The 22864-nt window shown below is 34.0% G+C and overlaps 1 protein-coding gene across 1 annotated transcript in view; it reads left to right on the top strand.

Moving 5' to 3' along the window:
- GALNT13 (polypeptide N-acetylgalactosaminyltransferase 13) overlaps positions 1-22864 on the top strand; it is an 870176-nt gene that overhangs the window by 725323 nt on the left and 121989 nt on the right. The window contains exon 10 of the mRNA XM_074215960.1: positions 22431-22529. Coding sequence (XP_074072061.1) covers positions 22431-22529 — 99 coding nt within the window. The remainder of the gene's footprint in view (positions 1-22430; positions 22530-22864) is intronic.

The raw sequence follows: 22864 nt of genomic DNA, 5'->3' as shown, positions 1-22864 counted from the left end.
GCCTTTGTTGATAAAGAAAAATTGTAATCTTTGTCTTCTCACCATCTATCATATGTTTATGGAAGGGAATATATGTATATGTATTTATCAGTCATGTGGTATTCTCTTTTAAATTCACAGAAATATTAACGGTGTTTGGTTCTCTTGTGAACATGTAAGCTATTTGAATACTGTAATGTTAAAGCCTGGAATGAACATATTATTGCTTTGAAGGGGTGGTAAGGGAAACATCTCAAATTATGGCCTCCTTCTGGCATACATCTAAATTCATGCATAATATAATGGAAATATTATTTTATAAAATTAATAACTCGGGGCAGCTAGGTGGCGTAGTGGATAAAGCACCAGCATTGGAGTCAGGAGTACCTGGGTTCAAATCTGGTCTCAGACACTTAATAATTACCTAGCTGTGTGGCCTAGCGCAAGCCACTTAACCCCATTTGCCTTGCAAAAAAAATTAATAACTCATGTTGTTAATTGACTTGAATGCCTAGTTGTTTTTACTATTGTTTTTATTGCATTGGAATCAATAACATATGTTAGAAATTTAAAGTTACTTAAGATGTTCTAATGGTTTTAAAGAATTCTGAAAGTAATAATTGGTATTTTTTGAAGATGGCTTGTTATTAAAACTATTTATGTAAACTGAGACTAAACTGTGGTTATTTGTTTCGAGGGAAAAAACCTATATAACAGGAAGAAGATAAAATAATGATGATGATTTGAAATTTTTCTGTGGCAATCTTTAGCTTAATTGTTATGTGAGAAGTATGGAGATAATGGGCAAACTCCTAGCCAGAAGGAGATGTTTAGTTATTTTAAACATAATTAATAATTTAATGGATTCATTGCAAAAAGTTGATTTTATTAAAAATGAATTAGGAATATTGTTTTGACATCTCAAAATCTCTCTATTGCATTTCATTTACAGCACAATTCTTAGATACATGAGCAACAATTGAATTATGATTTTTTTTCCCCCTGGATCTCATACCAAATTAGACCCTTGCACACTCTTGGTTCTCCTTAGTACTCAAGCCTCCTGAAGCTTTGGTTATAGGTAATTGCTGTATTAAAATGCATTGATAATTGATCTGCCTGACATCAGGTAAGATAAAATAGAAAGACAATATGCCAATGAAGCCATTTAGCCCTATGGGGATTGATGTTAAATGCTGTAGATGGAGTAAGTGACTTTTGAAAGAATGACCACAGCCTCACTGAGTTAGGATTCTCTTAAAAGTTCCCTCACCTTGACTCATTGAAATATATTGTCTGTATGACTTCATAAGGGAACATGTCCTTGTGTCCCTCTCTGTTGTGTAATAGCAAATTGTCATGCTCATTCCGGGTGCATCATAATTAAATTTGAGAGTGAGCCAGTGGATCAGGATGATACCTATTGGTATAACTTTTAAGTGCTTTAAAGAGAAATCCATTCTTCAACTGGAATTTTTATTCATTCTAAACAGTGCCAAAGCAAAATAGAAATTTTTTTTTCAAATTACTTTTTGGACATGCGAATTTTTAAAATGCTTTTTCCAGTACATTTGTTTATAATATTTTTGAACTTTTGTTTATCACTTATGTGGCATCCATCAATGAATCTGTCTTCTATTGAAACTCATGTTCTTATAAAAGGTATTTTAATGCCAATTTAGGATCATAAATTATAATTCTTGCCCCTTATAGACCTTCTAATTTTTTCCTAATAATTGGACCTCTGTTAAGTAGTCTTCTCTGTTACAATATCTATGGTTTTTGCTTGCTCAGTTTTTTTCTCTTGAGTTTTTTTCCTCTTAGCTTTATAGGTCCAAGATTAGCCTTTGCAAGATGCCATCCAGCTGTACCAGCCAATCATTCCCTGGACCCTGCCTCAGTGAAGCCTTTGCTGTAATACATTCATCTCGAAATGGACTCCGAAAGGCCCAGAAGTATCTGGTCCTGAATAATTTTGAGGGGGGGATGCTGCAGGGGAAAGATGAAGTGAATTGTAAATATAGAAATTGGGTGGAGATGTAATGTAAATTGACTAGAAGTAGAGAATTATAATTGTAACAGAAACAATTTGCAATTTCAAACTGAGTGGAAATGAACATTGCCATTGATTCATTGTTTAATGTAAAATTTGTATCCTGGTCTCTTTAGGCTTTACCTTCTACCTAATTCCAGGTCCAGTATAAGGATAGGGAGTTTACCTTTTGCCCTCTGGATGAGAGGCAAGACATAAAAACTTGGTTTGTACTAGAGCTCAGGGTCCACAGTCTTCTCTACCAACCTGTGGCCCAGTCAACTCTGCTTAGCTGTTCGTTCTCTCTCTCTCTCTCTCTCGCCCTTCCTATGTCTTATAATCTGTTTAATTTCCTTTCCAAAAAAAATAATGAAGTGATATGCATATATGTTTAAGGAGAGTCACTTAGTTAATAAGCTTAGATTAAACATTGATCATTTAAAAAATTATTCCTCATAGGTTTGTATTTCCATTTATATTGTCTAAGCTTATATTCTTAGAGGTCCTAAAGGGATTTTCCATTTATAAAATAATGTGATTTCTTTATGCTCTATGCCCATGCTTTTCTCAGTTTTCAAAATCATTTAAGGGATGTTCTCTGAAATATTTTCTATTCACATGTGATTTTTCGCCCCATATTTGATTGCTTCATTGATTTGATATTACTAAATAGATATACTACAACTTTATTTTGAAAAGTGCAATTTGTAAATTGTTTGCTGTGATGCTGGGGGAAAATAATGCAAATAATTAGTTTTTCAACTATTTTGTTTTTGTTTTACAACATCCTATTTTAAAGAATAGTATTACTGTTATCAAACAGTAGCACCTTTGTCTGCTTGTATTTTCAGAGATAATTGAAATATTTTTACTTTTACTATAAATTGCATATAATTTCAAATGTGATCTGAAAAATTGTGATAATGTTGATTTAAAGATTTTAAATAGACTAATGAAGCAAGAGTTTTTTAGACTCATAAGTGACTTATAACTAGGAGAGAAATTTGACTGTGGAACTAAATTCTCTTCTTAAATAACCCTTTAGATAATGAAGCTTTACAATGTAAGAGTACCCCTAATCTGGCTAATGTAGAAATCGACTAAGTCAGAGTTCAAACTTTTAACTCCTAATAAGTAGCACCTTGCTTCTAGGATGGAAGGAATCAGATTGTCCCATATAAGTTTCTATGTTTCTTTATTCTTTGGGCGGGTTGTTTTTGTGTGTGGGGGGTCATAGATTAATTTAGAGTTGAAGCTATTTTGGAAATTAAGATAAGGATGGATTCCAGGCTCTAATAATGGAGCACATTTAAAGTAAATATTTAAAACTGTATGTGATATAAGTAACTTTCTGAATTATTGACTAGAGAGTCAAATTTATAGATATACTGGCCTGCCTTCAAGACCAACCATTGACTCATTTAACCTCTTGTGCTTACCCCCAAGCAGTTCAACTCTAAATTATAAAACATATGCTGGCCTGCAATGGGAGAGAAATTTTCATCACCAGCAGGCCCTTATACCAATGAAATCAGTGTTCTATGCCATACATACATGTAGACAAACATACATATATACAGGATTTGGAGTGTGCATATACCTATACATAGTGCACAAATAATATGCAAACACAAAACACATTAAAATATGTATTTTATATGTATACACATAAGCATGCCTGAAGATTTATATAGATAGATTAATATATATATGTATATATATATAAACAAATAATATTTGGAGAAATTTATATATGTTTTTTATGAATATGTTTGTACAGGCATGAAGAATAGTTAAAAAGACAAATCAAACATCCTCTATCAAAGAACAAGGGTTAGCGGGGGGGGGCAGAAGGAGAACTTAGAGTTATTAAAATATAAAAATCCAAATCACATTTGCTGTTTAGTATGTTTCCAATCCATTTTCTTTAAATTATATCTTGCATTGAAACTATCCTTTGCATACCTTGATGGGAGGTAAAATGTTTTTGATTCTCTTGTAGTTTTCATTACACTTGTGACATATTGTAATGATGACATTTAAAAAAACTTTATTCAAAACTGTTGAATAAGGAAACAAAAAGTACAAACAGGAAAGAATATTCACATAGCTATTCAAGAATAGAAGTCATAGAAATGTGAAGGTAGGCAATGGCAGCATATGCTGAAATAAGGTAATATAACTTGATATTATCTATAGGTGATCAGTAAATTGTTGAGATCACTGTTCTCTTCTTTATATAGCATAAAATATACCTTGAGCTAAAAACCTTTTAAAACTTTGAAAGATGGTGTTTCAGATAATGGATATAAACTATTATATTCTTTTTCCTGTTTGCAAATGATTTTTTATTTCCAAATGAAACTCAAATCACCTAGGATTGGCTCTAAATCCAATGAAAACTGTATTTGCTTTGAATAGGAGAATATATTTACATTTGTTTGTTTCTTTGTTACCTTATCAGATATCAATATTTTTTTTAAAAATATTTTACTGTAGATGATACCTCTTAATGGTGTAAATTGTAACACTGTACACTTCCTATCTTTGTGCTTGCATAGCCTTATGAAAAGGGTTTGGTATTTGAAGTAAAGAAGATCTGGGCTCCAATCCTAAACCAGATCTTTATTTTTGAGCCTGGGAAAGTCACCTTACCATTTAAATGCCTGTTTTCTGTTTTGCAAAACATGAGGGTTGAGATTGATAACCGCAAAAGTCTTTTTTTCTGTTCTAATGCTATCACTCCATTAATTTCATCACAGGGATCCTCCTATTGAGGCAGAGTTCTTTTTCACTTTTTCCTAATATTCAAAGGATGAAAATGAAATATTGGCTATTCATCTGTCAATCATACTCTTGAACATGATCAGTCCTTCTTCCCTTTCTCTTATTAACTTATTTTTATTTTTATTCTTCTTTGGAGTTCTTCACTGGTCATATGTCTTAGTCTGCATACAGTCTTCATGTACCTTCTTACAGAACAGAAGAGACGTGAAGAAAATCTTCTTGTTCTTGTCATTGATGGTCATTTCAGTCATGGCTACCTCTCCATGATTCCATTTAGAGTTTTCTTGGCAAAAATATGGGAGTGGTTACTTGCCTAGGTTCACCCAGCTAGTAAGTATCTGAAAAGAGATTTGAAATGAGTTCTTTCTGACTACAGGTCTCTCTTTCCATTATACCACCTAGATGCCTAGATTATATTTGCCTAGCATTAATAATTTTAAAGGCTTGGGAGTGATTTCTAAAGTACAATTTTTTTCATTCGAGAGTGAAGGGGGACTAGAGTGAAATGAGGCTAACCTATGAAATGTAACAATAACAACAACAATAATAATGATGATGATGATGATAGAATTTAATAATGTGAGTTTGAAGGATAAATATATACTTGAATAATTTTTAAGATTTTAATTTAGGAAAAAATTATTTTAGAAATATTCTTTAGGAAAAAAATTATATGTTTGCTTTCTTAATGAAAACATAGAGAATGAATATCTCTTTTCAATTAGAAAAGACAAAATGTTTCCAACAGACAAAGCACAAGTTACTGAAATTTGTGTTAAGTGGCAAAGATATTGATTGTAATCATTAAGAGTATGGATAAGGGGCAGCTAGATGGTACAGTGGATAGAGCACTGACTCTGGAGTCAGGAGGACCTGAGTTCAAATATGATCTCAGACACATAGTAATTACCTAACTGTGTGACCTTGGCCAAGTCACTTAACCCAACTGCCTTACAAAAGCCAAAAAAACCAAAAGAGTGAGAATAAAAATATTAAGAAACCGACTGATGTAGAATGCCATTTTTTACAATACCAAAGTGAAAAAACTGGGAATAAAAAAGCATAAAAATCTTATAAGCAAATAATGATGAGCAGAAGTTATAATATCATCAAAATTAAAAATGTACTGGCTCCTGGTGAAGCATTATGAAAATCAGTTTTCTCAATAATGTACCAGTGTCTAATGTCTTGCCTTTTATTTTCTGGTACACTGAAATATGCTGTAGAATAAAAGCTACAGTTCTCCTGAAGGAATACACATAAAATCTGAAAATAGGGCTAGTTACCTGCCTGGGATGTTATATATTTTTTTAAAGTTTTTGGCAATCATTTTTTGTAAGTTTGTGAATTTCACATGCTTCTCCCTGCTTCTCTTCCCTTACATCTTCCCCTGAGAGAGAACAATCTAATATAGATCATACATGGATAAATATGTTGAATACATTTTCATATTAATCATGTTGTGAAAGAAGAATCAGAACAAAGAAGGGACAAAACCTTGAGAGGGGAAAAAACATAAAACATAAATCAAACTTTTTAAATTTAATATATAAGCAGTTTTTAATTGAAAATAGTCAAAATCATGCCTTTTTCAATTTATTATGTACTCTGTTTCTTATTTAATCATAAATCACTTTCCTTTCCATAATTCAATAGATACAATCTGTTTTGATTATGTAATTGCTCTGTGGTATTACCCTTTGTGTCTAAGTCCTCTTCCCATTTTGACCTTAATTTTGTATAAGGTCTGAGATGTGTATATATGCCTAGTTTATGACATATTATTTTTCAGTTTTCCCAACAATTTTTGTTAAATAGTGAGTACTTATCCCAGCAAATAAAGTTTTTTGTTCTTGTCAAATAGTTGTGCTGATTTATCACATTGATTTATTATAGGGATTTGATCCTTGAGAGGTGGGCTGAACACTTTCATAGTATTCTTTTTTTTTAAGGTTTTTGCAAGGCAAATAGGGTTAAGTGTCTTGGCCAAGGCCACACAGCTAGGTAATTATTAAGTGTCTAAGACCGGATTTGAACCCAAGTACTCCTGACTCTAAGGCCGGTGCTTTATCCACTACACCACCTAGCCGCCCTTTTCATAGTGTTCTTAATGGAATATCATGGAATCAGTGCAGAAGCCATTGACTTCTTACCTCAAGTTGAAGTTAATCTGGCCCTATCTGATGTTGCAATTGGAGAAGAGGTTTTGAATGCCATTGGGCTCCTTTCAAGTGGCAAAAATCTGGTGCTGATTCTATTCCAACTGAAATTTACAAGGTGGGGCATCTATTGCTCATCCAAAATCTGACTGAAATTTTCTAGCACATATGACATGAAGAGGTTATCTTTCAAGAATTCAAGTATGCTTCCATCATCTATCTCTATAATGGAATAGATTATCCTTTGACAATCACAGGGGTATTTCTCTTTTATTCACTGCTGCTAAGATTTTTGCCAGAGTCCCTCTCAATAGGCTGATCCTTCACCAGGAATTTAGTCATGTTCCTGAGAGTCAGGGTGGCTTCAGAAAGGGTAGAGGAAATGCAGATATGTTGTTTGCTGCCTTACAACATCAGTAAAATTGTCAGAAACAGAACTGAGGTCTGTATACAACATTTGTAGATTTAACCAAGTCCTTTGTTACCATCAGTCATTAGAGTTTATGGAAAATTGTATCAAAATTTGGTTGCCTGGAAAAATTCATCAGAATTATACAACAATTTCACGTGTGCATACATGACCAGGTTCTGGAAAATGGACAATATTTTTGAAATTTCAGTCACCAATGAAATAAAACAAGGATGTGTCCTTGCTCCCTTACTTTTTAGCATGATGTTTTCAGCCATGTTACTTCAATGAGAATGAACATGGCCTCAAAGTCAGCTACTGCACTGAGGCAAATTCTTTAACTTGAAAAGACTATACACTAAGACCAAAGTCGAGGGAGTGTTGGTGCAAAATTATCTGTTTGCAGATTGTATGCTTAATGCAGCAGCTGAGATGTAAGAAAGTATGGATCAATTCTCTGCTACTTGTACTTACTTTGGTCTAACAATTAACACCAAAAAAAAACCCCACAAGTACTCTATCAACCAGCACCATACCATCCATATGTGGAACCACCAAGTACAACAAATGGAGAAGTTTTGAGTACTGTGGACAAGTTCATTTACCTTGGCAATGTTCTTTCCAAGGAGCTGCACATTGACAATGAGATTGATCCTCACATTGTCAGAACTAGCTTAGTATTTGGAAGTCTCTGAAAGAAGGTATGGGAGAGAAAAACTATTAGACTGACTACCAAACTGAAGGTCTGCAGAGCTATTGTGTTGACCTCAATGCTATATGCCTGGAAATCTGGACAGTTTACAAGTGCCATATCAGAAAACAGAATTGCTTCCATTTAAATTGTCTTAGGAAGCTTCTGAAGATCACCTGGCAGGAGAAGAAACCAGATGTTGAGGTCCTTTCTCAAGCTAAACTGCCTAGCATTCCTATATTACTACTAAGTGTGTAACTATGATGGGCTGGACACAATGTTAGAATGTCAGACATACACTTGCCAAAAATAAACTATTTTATGGAGATATCACACAGGGCAAGCTCTCACAAGGGGGTCAGAAGAAGTGATGCTGAGACACCCTGAAGTTCTCATTGAAGAAATTTAGAATTGACTGTATAGCTTGGGAGACATTGGTACAGGACTGCCCATAATAGTGTGCCCTCATCAGATATTGTGCTGAACTCTGAGGAAGGCAGAATTGAAACAGCTCAATGGAAACTTGATATATGTAAGTTTAGAGAAATCACCCCAGGTATTCACATGGACTATTTGTGTCCATCTTGTGATAGATCATTCTGAACTTGCATTAATCTGATCAGTCACAGTTGGACACACTGTAATTTTTTGCATAGTGATGCCATTTTGATCTTCTTCAAAGGACAACCAGCCAATATTGCTATAGTCTTTTACTACTGTTTCTTTTGAACACATCCTAATCCACTGGTCCATCACTCTATTTCTTTACCAGTTCTAGGCAACTTTGATGACTGCTGCATTATAGTATAGTTTTAGATCTGGTAGAGCAAAGCCCCCTTTCTATATATAATGCTTCATCAGTTCCCTTGATATTCTCCATCTTTTGTTGCTCCAGATGAAATTTATTACTATTTTTTTCAAGCTTGATAAAATAGTTATGGAGTAGTTTGATTCATATGGCACTTAACAAGCAATTTAATTTGAATAGTATTGTCCTTTTTAATTATAATAGCTTGACCTAACTATGAACAATTGACATTTTCCCAATTGTTTAGATTTGATTTATTTATGTCAAAATGCTTTTATTTGTGTTCATGCAGTTTCTGGGCTTGTTTTGGTAGGTAGATTCTCAAATATTTCTCTTTCTCTCTGTTTCCCTTGGGCTTTGTTTTTCATTTAGAAAAATGCTGAATATTTATATGCATTTATTTTATATTCTGCTAGTTTGATGAATTTATTAATCGTTTCAATTAGTTTTTTAGATGATTTTCTAGGGTTCCCTAAGTATACCATCTTAACATCTTCAAAGAGTGAAAGTTTAGTTTCCTCATTGCCAAGCCTAGTTCCTTCAATTTCTTTTTCTTCTCTTATTTCTAAAGCTAACATTTCTAACACTATATTAATTTTCAATGATGTTAATAGACATTCTTGTTTCAACCCTGATCCTATTGGAATTGCTCCAAGTTTATTTCCAATATATATAATATTTCTTGATGGTATAAGATAGGTACTACTTATTATTTTAAGGAAAACATTTATTCCTATTCTCTCTAATGTATTTAATAGGAATGTATGTTGTATTTTGTCAAAGCATTTTTCAGCATCTGTTGATATAATCATATGATGTCTGTTGATTTTACCTTTGATATGTTCAATTATGTTGAGTGTTTTCCTGATATTGTACCATCCCTTCCTATCTAGTATAAATCCTAACTGATTATGATGTATTATGCTAGTAATTACTGTAATCTCTTAGTTGAAATATTATTTGAGATTCTTGAATCAATATTCAATGGGGAGATGGATCTACAATTTCCTTTGTCTGTTTGATCCTTCCTGTTTTAGGTATTAGCACCATATTAGTGTCTTAAAATAAATATGGCAGAACACAGTCTTCTATTTTTAAAAATAGTTTGTGTAGAATTGGACATAATTGTTTCTCAGATATTTGGTACAATTCACTTGCAAATTCATCTGGACCTGGAAACTTTTCCTAGGGATATTTTTTGAATTTTTTAAATTTCTTTTTCTATGATATTGCTATTAATTATTTGATTTCCCCATCTTTTAACTTGGGTAGTATGCATTTTTGCAAATATTCATCTGTTTTACTCAGGTTATCATGTTTGTTGTCATTCAGTTGGATAAAATAATTTCAAATTATGTCTTTAATTTCCTCCTGATTGGTGGTCAGTTCACCTTTTTTCATTTTTGATACTGTAAATTGGTTTTCATCTTTTATTTAAATAGATTAAATAAACATTTATTTATTTTATTGTTTTTCAAATCAAACCAACACTTCATTTTATTTATTAGCGCTATGGTTTTCTTGCTTTCAATTTTATTAAGTCCTTCCTTGATTTTCAGAATTTCTAATTTGTTATTTAGTTGGAGATCTTTAATTTATTCTTTTTCTAGCTTTGTAGTTGCATTCCCAATTCATTAATCTCCTCTTTCTCTATTTTATTCATATAAACAGTTAGAGATATAAAATTTCCCCTAAAAACTATTTTGACTACAAGACGTAAATTTTAATATGATGTCTCATTCTTTTCATTTACTTGGATCAAATGATTATTTCTATGATTTGTTGTTTGATTCACTTATTCATTAAAATTAAATTATTTAGTTTCTATTTAATTTTTGCTTTATTTTTCCATTTCCCTTTACAACAGACAATTTTTATAGGACCATGATCTGAAAAGTACACATTTATTATTACCTTTGTCTTTCTGCATTTGACTATAACGTTTTATACCCAAGTACATGCTTAATTTTGGGAGAGGTACTATTTACTGCATGAAAAATGTATATTCTTTTTCTATTTGCATTTAGTTTTCTCCAGAGGACTATCATATCCAAGTTTTACAAGATTCTATTGACCTACTTAATTACCTTCTTGTTTCTTTTGTAGTTAGATTTCACTAGCTCTGCAAGAGTGAGGTTGAGGGCCACATTAACTATACGTGTGTGTGTGTGTGTGTGTGTGTGTGTGTGTGTGTGTAATTTTGCTATCTATGTTGCCTTGTATTTCATTCAGCTTCTCCTCTATTGTGCCTTTAAAGAAGATGTATCTTCATTCCTTATCCCTTTTAATGAGATGGATTTTTATTTTTGCTTGGACTGAGATCAGTAGTGATACCCCTGTTTTTCTTATTTCCACTGAAGCATAATATATTTTGCTTCTGTCTTTTACTTTTACCCTGTGTGTATGTCTCTGCTTCAAATGTGTTTCTTGTAAAGAACCTATTGTAGTATTCTGGTTTTCAATTCAATTTGTTATATGCTTGTGTTTTATTTGAAAGTTAATTGCATTCATATTTACAGTTAAGATTGCTAGTTGTTTATTCCCACCCCCCCCATTGGTGCCTTTCCCCATTTCTATTTCTCTCTTTCCTTTCCTATTCTTCCTACTCACCAATGTTTTGCTCCTTTTCCCCTTTAACTTTTCTTTTAAATTTTAACTTTCAGTTTACTTTCACTTATATCCTTGCCTTCCTTTTTATCAGGGTCTTCTTTTTAAATTATTTATTTATTTTTTTCAGTCATATATTCATGTATATTTTTAAGTTACAAAATTTCCTTCCACTCTTCTCCCCTCAGTGGGGAACAGTCAGATTAGCATTGTACATAAATATTTTTGATAAACATGTTTACAGATTAGTCATATTTAGTATGAGGAATTAGGATTAAGGGAAAGAGATACATAAGAGGTAATTTTTAAAGTATTCATGAGATTATGAATGGTTGAGGTTTTTTTGCTAGTTTTTGCTTTGTTTCTTTTGTTCTTCTTTCTCTTGATAGAATAGCATTGTCCGTAGCTGGTCTAATATGGTTATCCTAGCTCTCTGAACTGCTGAGAGGAGCTGCTTCCATCAGGGCTGATCATCTTACAATATTGTTATTAATATGTACTTTGCTTTCTCCCTTCACTCAGCATCAGATCTTGTAAGTCATTCTATGCTTCTCCAGAGTATGACAATTTATGGATTTTTTTCTTTGTAAAATTTATTTTTTTTATTCTCATTGTGTACAAATTTTCTTACATTAATAAAATACTCTTGTTTACGAGTAAACAAAATACCCCTCCCCCCATGAATATAGATGGACTTGCTTGGGCAAAAAAAGTAAAGGGGAGAAAAAAAATTAAAATAAAAAAATAATAGTAATAATTGTAGGTATGGCCAAGTGGCACCATGGACGAAGCATCAGCCCTGGAGCCATGAGCACCGGAGTCCATATCCAGCTCCCAGCCTCATAAACCCAACAATCACCCAGCCATGTGACATGCAAACCACCTGATCCCCACTGCCCTGCAAAAACCAAAAAGAAGAAAAAAAAGACCCAAAATAAAATAAAATAGTAATAATAGTAGGGGTGGCTGGGTGGCAGACAGAGCACTGGCCCTTGAGCCAGGAGCACCTGGGTCCAAATCCGGCCCCAGACACCCAAAGACCACCCTGCTATGTGGCCCCAGGCAGGCCACCCAGCCCCACTTGCCCTGCACCCTCCCCCAAATAATAACAAAAAATGTGCTTCAGTCTTTGTTCCAACACCAACAACTCTGTCACGGGTGGATCACATTCTTTATGATAAGTCCATCACAAAAGTTACTTCCATATTTTTCCAACGTTGCCATCCCTGATTGCAACTCCCTCCTTTCTTATTTCTCCACTACCATGTACTATTTTTTCTCTCTCCTGTCACTCTGACTCTGCTGTGGGGTCGCTTAGTGGCATAGCAGACAGATCCTGGGGCCAAGAAGCCCCAAGCCCCCATACCACCCCTTAGGCCCAGAATCCACCTGGCCCTATGGTCCTGGGCAGGCCATCCAATCCCAGCCCCGTGAGTCCGTATCTGAAGATCAAACTTTCTGTTCAGCTCTGGCCATTCCAAAAGGAACCTTTGAAATTCCCCTGGTTCATTGAAAGTCCATCTTTTTCCCTGGAAGAGGACATTCAGCCTTGCTGGGTAGTTCATTCTTAGCTGCATTCTAAGCTCTTTTGCCTTCCGGTATATTGTATTCCAAGCCCTACGAGCTTCCAATGTAGTTGCTGCTAAGTCCTGTGTGATCCTGACTGCAGCTCCACAATATTTGAACTGTGTCCTTCTAGCTGCTTCTAATATTTTCTCTTAGACTTGGGAGTTCTGGAACTTGGCTATAATATTCCTGGGGGTTGGTTTTTTGGGATCTCTTTCTTGGGGGGATCGGTGGATTCTCTCCATTTCTATTTTGCCCTCTGCTTCTAGAATATCAGGGCAATTTTCCTGTAGTAATTCTTTGAAAATGATGTCAAGGCTCTTATCCTGATCATGACTTTCAGGTATTCCAATAATTTTTAAATTATCTTTCCTAAGTCTGTTTTCCATATCAGTTGTTTTTTTCAATGAGATATTTCACATTTTCTTCCAATTTTTCATTTTTTTGGTTCTAAAGTATTGATTCCTGATTTCTGGTAAATTCATCAATCTCCCTGAATTCTATTCTTTGTCTGAAGGATTTGTTCTCCTCAGAGAGTTTTCTTATCTTTTTCCATTTGGCCAATTTTGCTTTTTAAAGCATTCTTCTCCTCAATAACTTTTTGAACTGTTTTATCCATTTGACCTAAGCTGGTTTTTAGCATGCTATTTTCTTCAGCATTTTTTTGGATTTCCTTGACTAAGCTGCTGACTTCATTTTCATGTTTTTCCTGCATCTCTCTCTCTCCTTTCTTTTCCCAGTTTTTCTTCCAACTCTCATTTGATTTTCAAAGTCTTTTTTTATCTCTGTCATAGCCTGAGCCCAATTTCTGTTTTTCTTGGAGTCTTTAGATGTAGGAGTTTGTGCTTCCTCCTCTTCAGACTAAGTATTTTGATCCTTCTTGGGCTCATTTGCAAAATATTTCTCAATAGTCTTCCTCTTATTTCTCTGCTTGCTCATTTCCCCATCCTGGTCCTGGTTTTGGGGTGCTTCCTGAGTTTTTGGGACACTCCCACAAGGGTCTCAATGTGTGAGGCTCTGTCCTCCCTCCTGGTCTGTGAATGACCATAAGCACCCCCCTCTGCCACTGGGCTGAGGTGGGGGGGGCCCTGTTGTTCTATGGTGGGGCCTAGACTGTGATCAGGATCTGAATGTGGTCAGAGCCCCAGAGTCCTGTTCCAGAGGCAGAGGACAGAGCTCAGCAGTGTCTCTCTCTGTCTTCACTCCCCCTCTCAGCTCAATGGGCTCATGCCCTGGGGGCTCCTGCTTATTGTCTCTGCCTGCTTCTGTTTCCAGGTCTGGGCTGTGGAAAGACCAAGCTGCTGGCTGTGTGCCCTGAGGGCTGGGCTCCACGTGCTCGCTCTGGCAGAGGTCCCCCACTGTTCCCCCACTTTGTGCCCGGTGCTCCTCAGGGTGCAGCTCAGGAGTCTCCTCTGCTGCTATGAGCCACAGCTCCCAGCGCACTGGGGCTGCCTCCGGGAGGCTGAAGTTATTTCGCTCTGGGGGGGGCCACCTCTCTGACCCCGGGGAGCACAGCCTTTCTGCTCTTTTCCAGGTTACCTTGAGTAGGAGAACTGCCTCAATGGGTCCCTTTGTGGGTTCTGTCTCTTGAAAGTTTAGTTAGAGTCCTTAGTTTATGAGTTTTATCAGAGAGCTCCTAAGACTCCATGCCTTCTTGTAGCTATCTTGCCTCCACCCCCCAATTTATGGATTTTTTTTATAGAACAATAATATTCCATAATATTCATGTACCAAAATTCATTTAGCCATTCCCCAATTGATAAGCATTCCCTTAATTTCCAATTCTTTGCCACTACAAAAAGAACTGCTATGAATATTTTGGAATATGTGGGACTTTTCATATTTTATGATTTCTTCTGGATTCAGGCCTAGAATTGGAATTACTGGGTCAAAGAGAATGAATACTTTTACTGCTCTTTGGGCATATTTCCATAATGCTCTCCAGCAATGAATCAACATCCCAATCCTCCAACAACCTCCCCAACATTGAGTTTTTTCCCCCTTTTTCTCATTTTGACCAATCTGACAGGTGTGAGGTGAAACCTCATTGTTTTGATTTGCATTTCTCTAATCAATAATGATTTGCAGCATTTTTCATGTGGTTTTATATATATAGCTTTAAGCTTGTCATTTGAAAACTGTCTATTCATATTCTTTGATCATTTATCAATTTGTAAATGTCTTGTAACCTTATAAATTTGATATAATTCTCTATATATTTTAAAAATGAGATCTTTATCAGAACTTCTAATTGTGAAGATTGTTTCCTAACTTTCTTCTTTCCTTCTAATTTTCACAATATTGATTTCATTAGTGCAAATCTTTTTGACTTAATATAGTCAAAATCATTCATTTTACAGTTTATAATATACACTAATTCTTGTTTGATCATAAATTGATTCCCTTTGCATTAATATGATAGAGTATTTATTGGTGTATTAATTTATCTTTGACGTTGCCCTTTATATCTAAATCCTGTACCTATTTTGACCTTATTTTTATATGGGGGTATGCGATGTGGATCTATGCCAAGTTTTGCCATGCTATTTTCCAGTTTTGCAAACAATTTTTTTTATATACTAAGTTCTTATCCCAGAAGATAATGTCTTTGGATTTGCCAAGCAGTAGATTGCTGTAGTCATTTACTGCAGTTTCTTTTAAACTGATCCTAAATCACTGAATCTATTAGTCTATTTCTTAAGCAGTATCAGGTAGTTTTGATGACTGCCACTTTATAGTATAGCTTTAGATCTGATAGAGCTAGGCCAGTATTCTTTATATTTTTTTTATCATTCCCTTATTATTCTTGATTTTTTTTGTTGCTCTAAATTATTAGTCTCCCCTTTTTTTTTTCCTTCCCCATCCCTCTATTTCCCTGTAGGGTAGCATAATTTAAAAAAAAAAATTGGTAATGTATGTTATTCCTTCTATGGGCCATAGCTATTGAATACACTTTACTCAGCGTTCATACTCTCTCTCTTCTTTCCCTCTACTCTAATAGATCATTTTACTTCTTTCCCTGTTGTTATTTATCCACTAATGTCTAACTTTCTCCTTTTATGTTTGTATTGCTTTAACCCTTTCTTCTACTTGAATCCCTTTTGTCGAATTATATTCATTTTATCTGATCTGATAGAAGTAGTATGTGTCAAAGTAAAATCAAGCAATGGTTAATTGATTGATAGTTTTATTGAGAAGCTCAAAGTTCTATCAAAAGACAATTAATTATTGCTTGCTTGATTGATAAGTATCAATGCTGCATTGCCACTAAGTACCTTCTGCTCTTATGTCATATTAAATATACACTCCTCAAATCATTTCATGCATCATTTGTACCCCCCTCCAAAAATATTCCCTCCAATTATAGATAAGGTGTCAAACTAAGCAAAATCTTTTCATGATATTTTCATGCCTTATCCCTCTAAGTATATACTCTCTCCCTCCATCTTTATAATACTCCCTCTATAGCCCTGAAGCCCTCCCCATCTAGATTATCTAGTATACTCTCTCTTACACTCCACCTCCCCTTTAGCTCCCCAAACATGGTGCTTAAATTTCTGTTAGTAAAGTTTGGATTAAGATAAGATTAAGATAATATTACTTCCTAATCTCTTCTAAATAGATTCCTGACCTATGCCCCTATGGAACTACAAACCTTTAAGTATCTATTAAAATTTTCACTTCTGATTTAATTAAGAATAGTGCCTCTAAGTACTCTAAGTATTAGCACACCTTATAGGTCTCTCTTGGGAACTTTACAATTGATGAAAGATATGAGAGATATTGGCGCAAGACCACCAGCATAAAATATTCTCATCAGAAAATGTGCTAAGCTATAAGAGGAAGATACAATTAAAGTAGGTCAAAGGAAATGTGAGACACATAAGTCTGGACTACATACATCAGCTTTTCACCAGGACTTTTTGTGTATGAGCAGTGGGAGAGGATTCTGATCACATATTGGTCTGATCAGTCACAAGTAAGACACCCTATAATTTTTCTCAAATTTAGTGATGTCAATTTGGTGTTCTTCAATAGAAGAACAAGACTCAACCATAGCCATATCCCCTAAGTACAATTTCTTCAACTCTATTTAACCCTTTAACTATCCTAATATGAATACAATTCTCAAGACTTACAAGTATTATCTTCTTTCCTTTCAAGTTCGTATACAATGTATTGTTCTCGACTAACTTTTATTTTTCCCCCTTTCCACTTACATTTTTATGCATATCTTGAGACTTTTATTTGAGGATTGAATTCTCTGTTCAGTTCTGGTTTTATATCAGCAAATTTTGAACATGTTCATTGAAAATCCATCTTTTCCTCTAACAGAATGTGCTGAATTGTGCAGGGTAGTAAATTATTGGTTGTAATCCCTTTTATTACTTCTGAAATTTCTTATTCCTGGTCCTCCCATTCTTCCTTGTTGAAGCTGATAAGGCCTCTGCATTTCCGATTGTGATTTCTTTGTATTTAAATTGCATTTTTTTTTTTTTTTTTTTTTTTGCTGCTTGCATAACTTTCTCCTTTATTTGAGAATCTGGAATTCGGCTAAGAAAGTCCTTGGAGTTTTTATCCTGGACTATCTTTCCAGAGAAGCTCTGTGTATACTTTTAATGCCCATTTTTTCTATTTGATATACACTTTACTCAGTGTTCATACTCTCATTTCTTTCCCTCTACTCTAATAGATCATTTTACCGCTTTCCCTGTTGTCATTTATCCACTAATGTCTAACTTTCTCCTTTTATGTTTGTATTGCTTTAACCCTTTCTTCTACTTGAATCCCTTTTGTTAAATTATATTCCTTTATCTGATCTGATAGAAGTACTATGTGTCAAAATTTTGACAGTGTTCCCTGATAATTTCCTGAAATAAATTTCAAGGCTCTTTTTTAAATCTTGGTTTCCTGGAAGACCAATAATTCATAAATCATCTCTCCTGGATAAGTTTTTCAAGCCATTTGTTTGTTCCTAAAAGGAATTTTATGTTTTCTTAAATCTTTTCTAACTTTTGACTTTCAACTTTGACTTTGTTTAATGGAATCTTAATATTTCATAGATTCAGTGGTTTCTAATTGTCCAATTCTAATTTTTAGAGCTTATTTTCATCAGTTAGCATTTGTGTTTACTTTTCCATTTGTTTAATTTTACTTTTTTGTGGAGTTGTATTCCTTTTCCAGTTGATAAATTTGAATTTTAGGTGAGTTGCATTCCTTTTTAAGTTTATTTTTTGTTCTGAAGAGTTGGATTCTATTACAATTTTTCATAGTTTTCCTGCATGGATCACCTTTCTTTTTGCTATTTTTCTGCTTCCTTTCTTGTTTTATTTTTAAATTCTTTTTTATGCTCTCCTAGGTGTTTTTGAATTTGAGTCAGTCCATAGTGCATAGACTGCATTGAGGTTTCCCATGTAGGTAATTTTTCACTTCTTTCTTCCTCTGAGGTGGCATTTTTATTACCTCTCTATAAGCTTTCTATGGTTAGTGCTCTTTTAGGGTTTGTTTTTTTTTTTTTGGTTCATTTTGAGCTTTGTTCCTGTGGTAAAGAAGTATAGACCAAAACTTGTTTCTTTCCCTGTGGCTGTTATCTTGACCCTGGCTTGTCATTTTCCAAGATGTTGCCTATATGGCCCAGGCTCTGCCTATGCAGTGGTTTGCTCCTACCTCAGTTCAGTTGAATGCCTCAGTGTTCCCAGGGTTCAAATATTATTTGCGTTTGGGTCCCTCCTTCCTGGTTTGATAGCTACCTGCTAGGATCTGTGCTATTGTCTAGCTGCCAGGACCTGGTTGCTCTGTGGCTAAAAGGCTCCCTCTGGCTTTTCTGTTCTCCTGTCTAGGTAGGTTTTATTTCCTCTTTTCCCCCAAAGAGACAGATCTTCACTGAAGATCCTCCACAATGGTCTCAGGTGAAAATTTATTTCAATATTTTCTTTTTTTTTGATGAAATCTGTAGCTTTAATATCAGTGTAGAGGCTTCATTTAACATTATATAGGGAAAAGCTCCAGGAGATTGCCTGTTTCTTAATATCACCTTGGGTCTGTCCTGGAAGTCCTCAGAGCATTTTTTCCTATGACTATCCATAGCTTTAATTTCTTCATATGAGAACTTTCTGTTCTTATCATGTTTTTTCATTTATCAATTGAAGAATCACTTGTATTCTGATAAATCTGACTCAGTTCTCTAGGATTGAGTCCTTTATCAGGAAACAGTAGTAGTAAAAATTGTTTCTCAACTTATTTCATTCATTTTTATCTTGGTTGCATTGGTTTTATTTGTACAAAAACATTGTAATGTGGTCAAAATTAACATTTTTTGCATTTTTAAATTGTTCTCTTTCTCTTCTTTGATCATAAAATGCTTGTCTTTCCATAGATCTGTAAGATAAACTATTTCCTTTTCCTCTTAAATGGCTTATGGTATTACCTTTTATGTCTAAATGCTGTATACATTTAACCTTATCTTGAGATGTTAATGTCTAGTTTCTACCATATTGTTTTGCAGTTTTCTCAGCAGTTTTTGTTAAAGTGTGAATTCTTAGCCCAGTAACTGGAATCTTTGGTTTTATCAAAGTGTAGATTATTATAGTCAGTTACTACTGCTTCTTCTATACCTAATCTATTTCACTGAACCACCAATCTGTTTTCTTAACCAGTACTGAACGGTTTTGATGAATGCTGATTTATAATATAATCTTGTATCTGATACAGCTAGGCCACTTTCATTTGCATTATTTCCACTAATTCCCATGATTTTCTTTGCCTTTTTCCTTTAGATGGATGTTGTTACTATGTGCTTCTAGCTCAGTTAAGTAATTTGTTCATAGTTTGATTGGAATTGCACTTGAGTAAGTAATTTAATTTCAGTATAAAAGTTTCATTTTTATTATATTAGTTCAGCCTAACCAATTGACTCATCCAATTATTTAGATCTGAATTTATTTGTGTAAAAGTGTTTTGTAATTGTTTTTATATAGCTCCTGGCTTTGTCTTGGCAGGTGGATTCCCAAATATTTTATGTCTATAGATAATTTATATGGAATTTCTCTTTCTAACTCTTGCTTCTTTGTCTTGTTAGAAATAGATAGGAATGCTGATTGTTTATGTGGCTTTATTTTATATCCTACTAGTTCCTAAAGTTTCTAATTTTTCAAGTAGTTTTTAATTGATTTTCTAGGGTTTTTAAGGATATCATCATATGATCTGCAGAGAATTAGAATATTATTTCTTTATTCCCTATTCTAATTCCTTCAAATATTTTTCTTCTCATTGCTAAAGCTAATATTTCTAAAGCAATACTGAATAATAGTAGTAATAATGGGCATCCCTGTTTTACCCCCTGATTTTTTTCAGAATTCTTCTAGTTTATCCACATTACATATAATCCTTGCTGATGGTTTTAGATAGATTATCACTTAACATTTTAAGGAAAGCCCCACTTATGCCTATGCTCTCTTCTGTTTTTAATAGGAATGCTAAACTGGAACCTTATTCTTAACAGCATTAAAAAGTCTCTGTATAAAAAAATATCAAAGATCTTTTGATAGAGGGAGGTTGAAGTCCTCTTCTAATACAGTATTATTAAATTTCTTTCTATAATATTCTAATCTCCATCAATTTAGATACTATAGCACTTGATGTATGTATGGTTTGAATTAATATTACTACATTGTCTATAGCAATTTTTATCAAGATGTACTTTTCTTACCATTTAATTAGATCAATTTTGGATTTTGCATTGTCTGGAATTAGGATTGCTAATCTGCTGTTTTATTTCAACTGAGGAATAATAAATCTTCTCAAGCCTCTTGCTCCTACTCTGTGTATATCACTCTGCTTCAAATATGTTTCTTGTAAACAATATATTATAGGATTCTGTTTATTTTTTATATTTATTTTTTTTAGTTTTTAGTTTTTGCAAGGCAATGGGGTTAAGTGGCTTGCCCAAGGCCACCAGCTAAGTAATTATTAAGTGTCTGAGGCTGGATTTGAACTCAGGTATTCCTGACTCCAAGGCCAGTGTTCTATCCACTGTGCCACCTAGCTGCACCAGATTCTGTTTATTTTTCAAACCACTCTGCTATCAATTTTTGTTCTATGGGAGAGTTTAACACATTCACATTCATAATATATGATTACTATGATTAATAATTGTTGTATAAATATTACATAGTATGATTACTAACTCTTTATTTATCCTCTCTTTATACTTTTCTCTGACTTTATCTTCTATCACTCCTCAGCAGTGTTTTAATTCTGGCTACCACCTTCTCAATCTGCTCTCCATATTTCTGCCTCTCTTTTTTTATTTCCCTTTCCCTTCCTACTTCTACCTTGGGATATATCATATTTCAGTCTCACTTCAGAATGAATATATATATATATATATATATATATATATATATAATATTTCAATGCCTTCTGTTTATTTAATGTTGATGTTGCCAACTCCTGTGTAATCCTGACTCCTGACTGGGGCCCTTGGTATTTCAATCACTTCCTTTTTGCTGCTTTCAGTATTTTCTCCCTGAGCTGATAATTATGAATTTTAGCTAAAATATTCATTGGAGATCTCTAATTCCTATATATCTATGGAGTATTCCTTAAGTGGATATTTATTTCCTCTTTCATTCAACAAACTTTTTTAGAAAGCTCATTATGTGCCAAAGTGTGTATTGGTCAATGATCTAGAAATCCAAATAGAAACATTTTTACACGTTCTACCAGTTAAGGGCCTCAAGAAAACCAGCCAAAAATTCAAGTTCTGGAAGAACCTGGGGAAACTAGGTTTGTCAAGGTCAGATGAACAGTCCAGAAACCTATAGAAGTGACTTAACTGAGGAAGTTACAAGATATTATATAAAAGAGAGAGAAAATTTCAGTTGTAGGTTGATAAAGAAGCCATATATTTCAAATTTGTGGTAGTGTAGAGGACTCCTTTGTAAATTCTGCAACATCCTTTGTGATAAACACTCAAAGACTGACTTGAGTAGATTGCCACCTGGTGGACAAATTAAATATCATATCTTCTAGGTGGATTTATTTTTCTAGAGGCTTAAGCAATGAATCTTGTAAGGAAATATTGACTTCTTAAACAACTGCCTTATCCAAGATATCCCATAGTTTGCTCACAAAATATCCCATTCATGCCAACAAGTGAAAAACATCAGTTCATTTGGATAAAACCGTTTGGTGTATATGTAATTATTACTGCATTAAGTCACAGAAAGGTAGAATGAGTTGCAGTGATTACAGAGATGCTAAGTGGTCAGGGTCAATATCTCTTTATAAGTCTTCCTAACTCTATAAAAAACGCTGGTTCAAAAACTTAACTGAGAACTTCGAGATCTTCCTTGGTTTTACCTGTTTTCTCACCTTTCTCTTTTCTCCAGATAAGAAATGTTGAAACCAACCAATGTTTAGACAACATGGGCCGTAAAGATAATGAAAAAGTGGGCATGTTCAACTGTCATGGCATGGGAGGAAATCAGGTAAATTTCATCATATTAATGCCATTTTAGTTGCACTTTTTCCATAAAGTTGATATCATATACTCTGCTGAGATTATATGTTGGTATACATATTAGACTATTGTATTAACTTTCAGTTTCACTGTCTGTCAACAATTATTCATATCCTTCAGAGTTCTTTGTAATTCTGAAAAATAATGGGAATATTTTCTTTCTTAAATTTATTTGCAACAAACTGAGTCTAGGACCCTGTGTCATACTACCAAGATATATATTTTACTTGGAAAGAATCTATCAAGCCAACTGCGTATCATTGTTAGGAAAAAAAAACACTTTCAGACCACCTTTTTTGTTCT

This window comes from Macrotis lagotis, chromosome 1 (genome assembly GCF_037893015.1).
Source record: "Macrotis lagotis isolate mMagLag1 chromosome 1, bilby.v1.9.chrom.fasta, whole genome shotgun sequence".
Classification (NCBI taxonomy): domain Eukaryota; kingdom Metazoa; phylum Chordata; class Mammalia; order Peramelemorphia; family Peramelidae; genus Macrotis; species Macrotis lagotis.
This window is presented reverse-complemented; position numbering and strand designations above follow the sequence as displayed.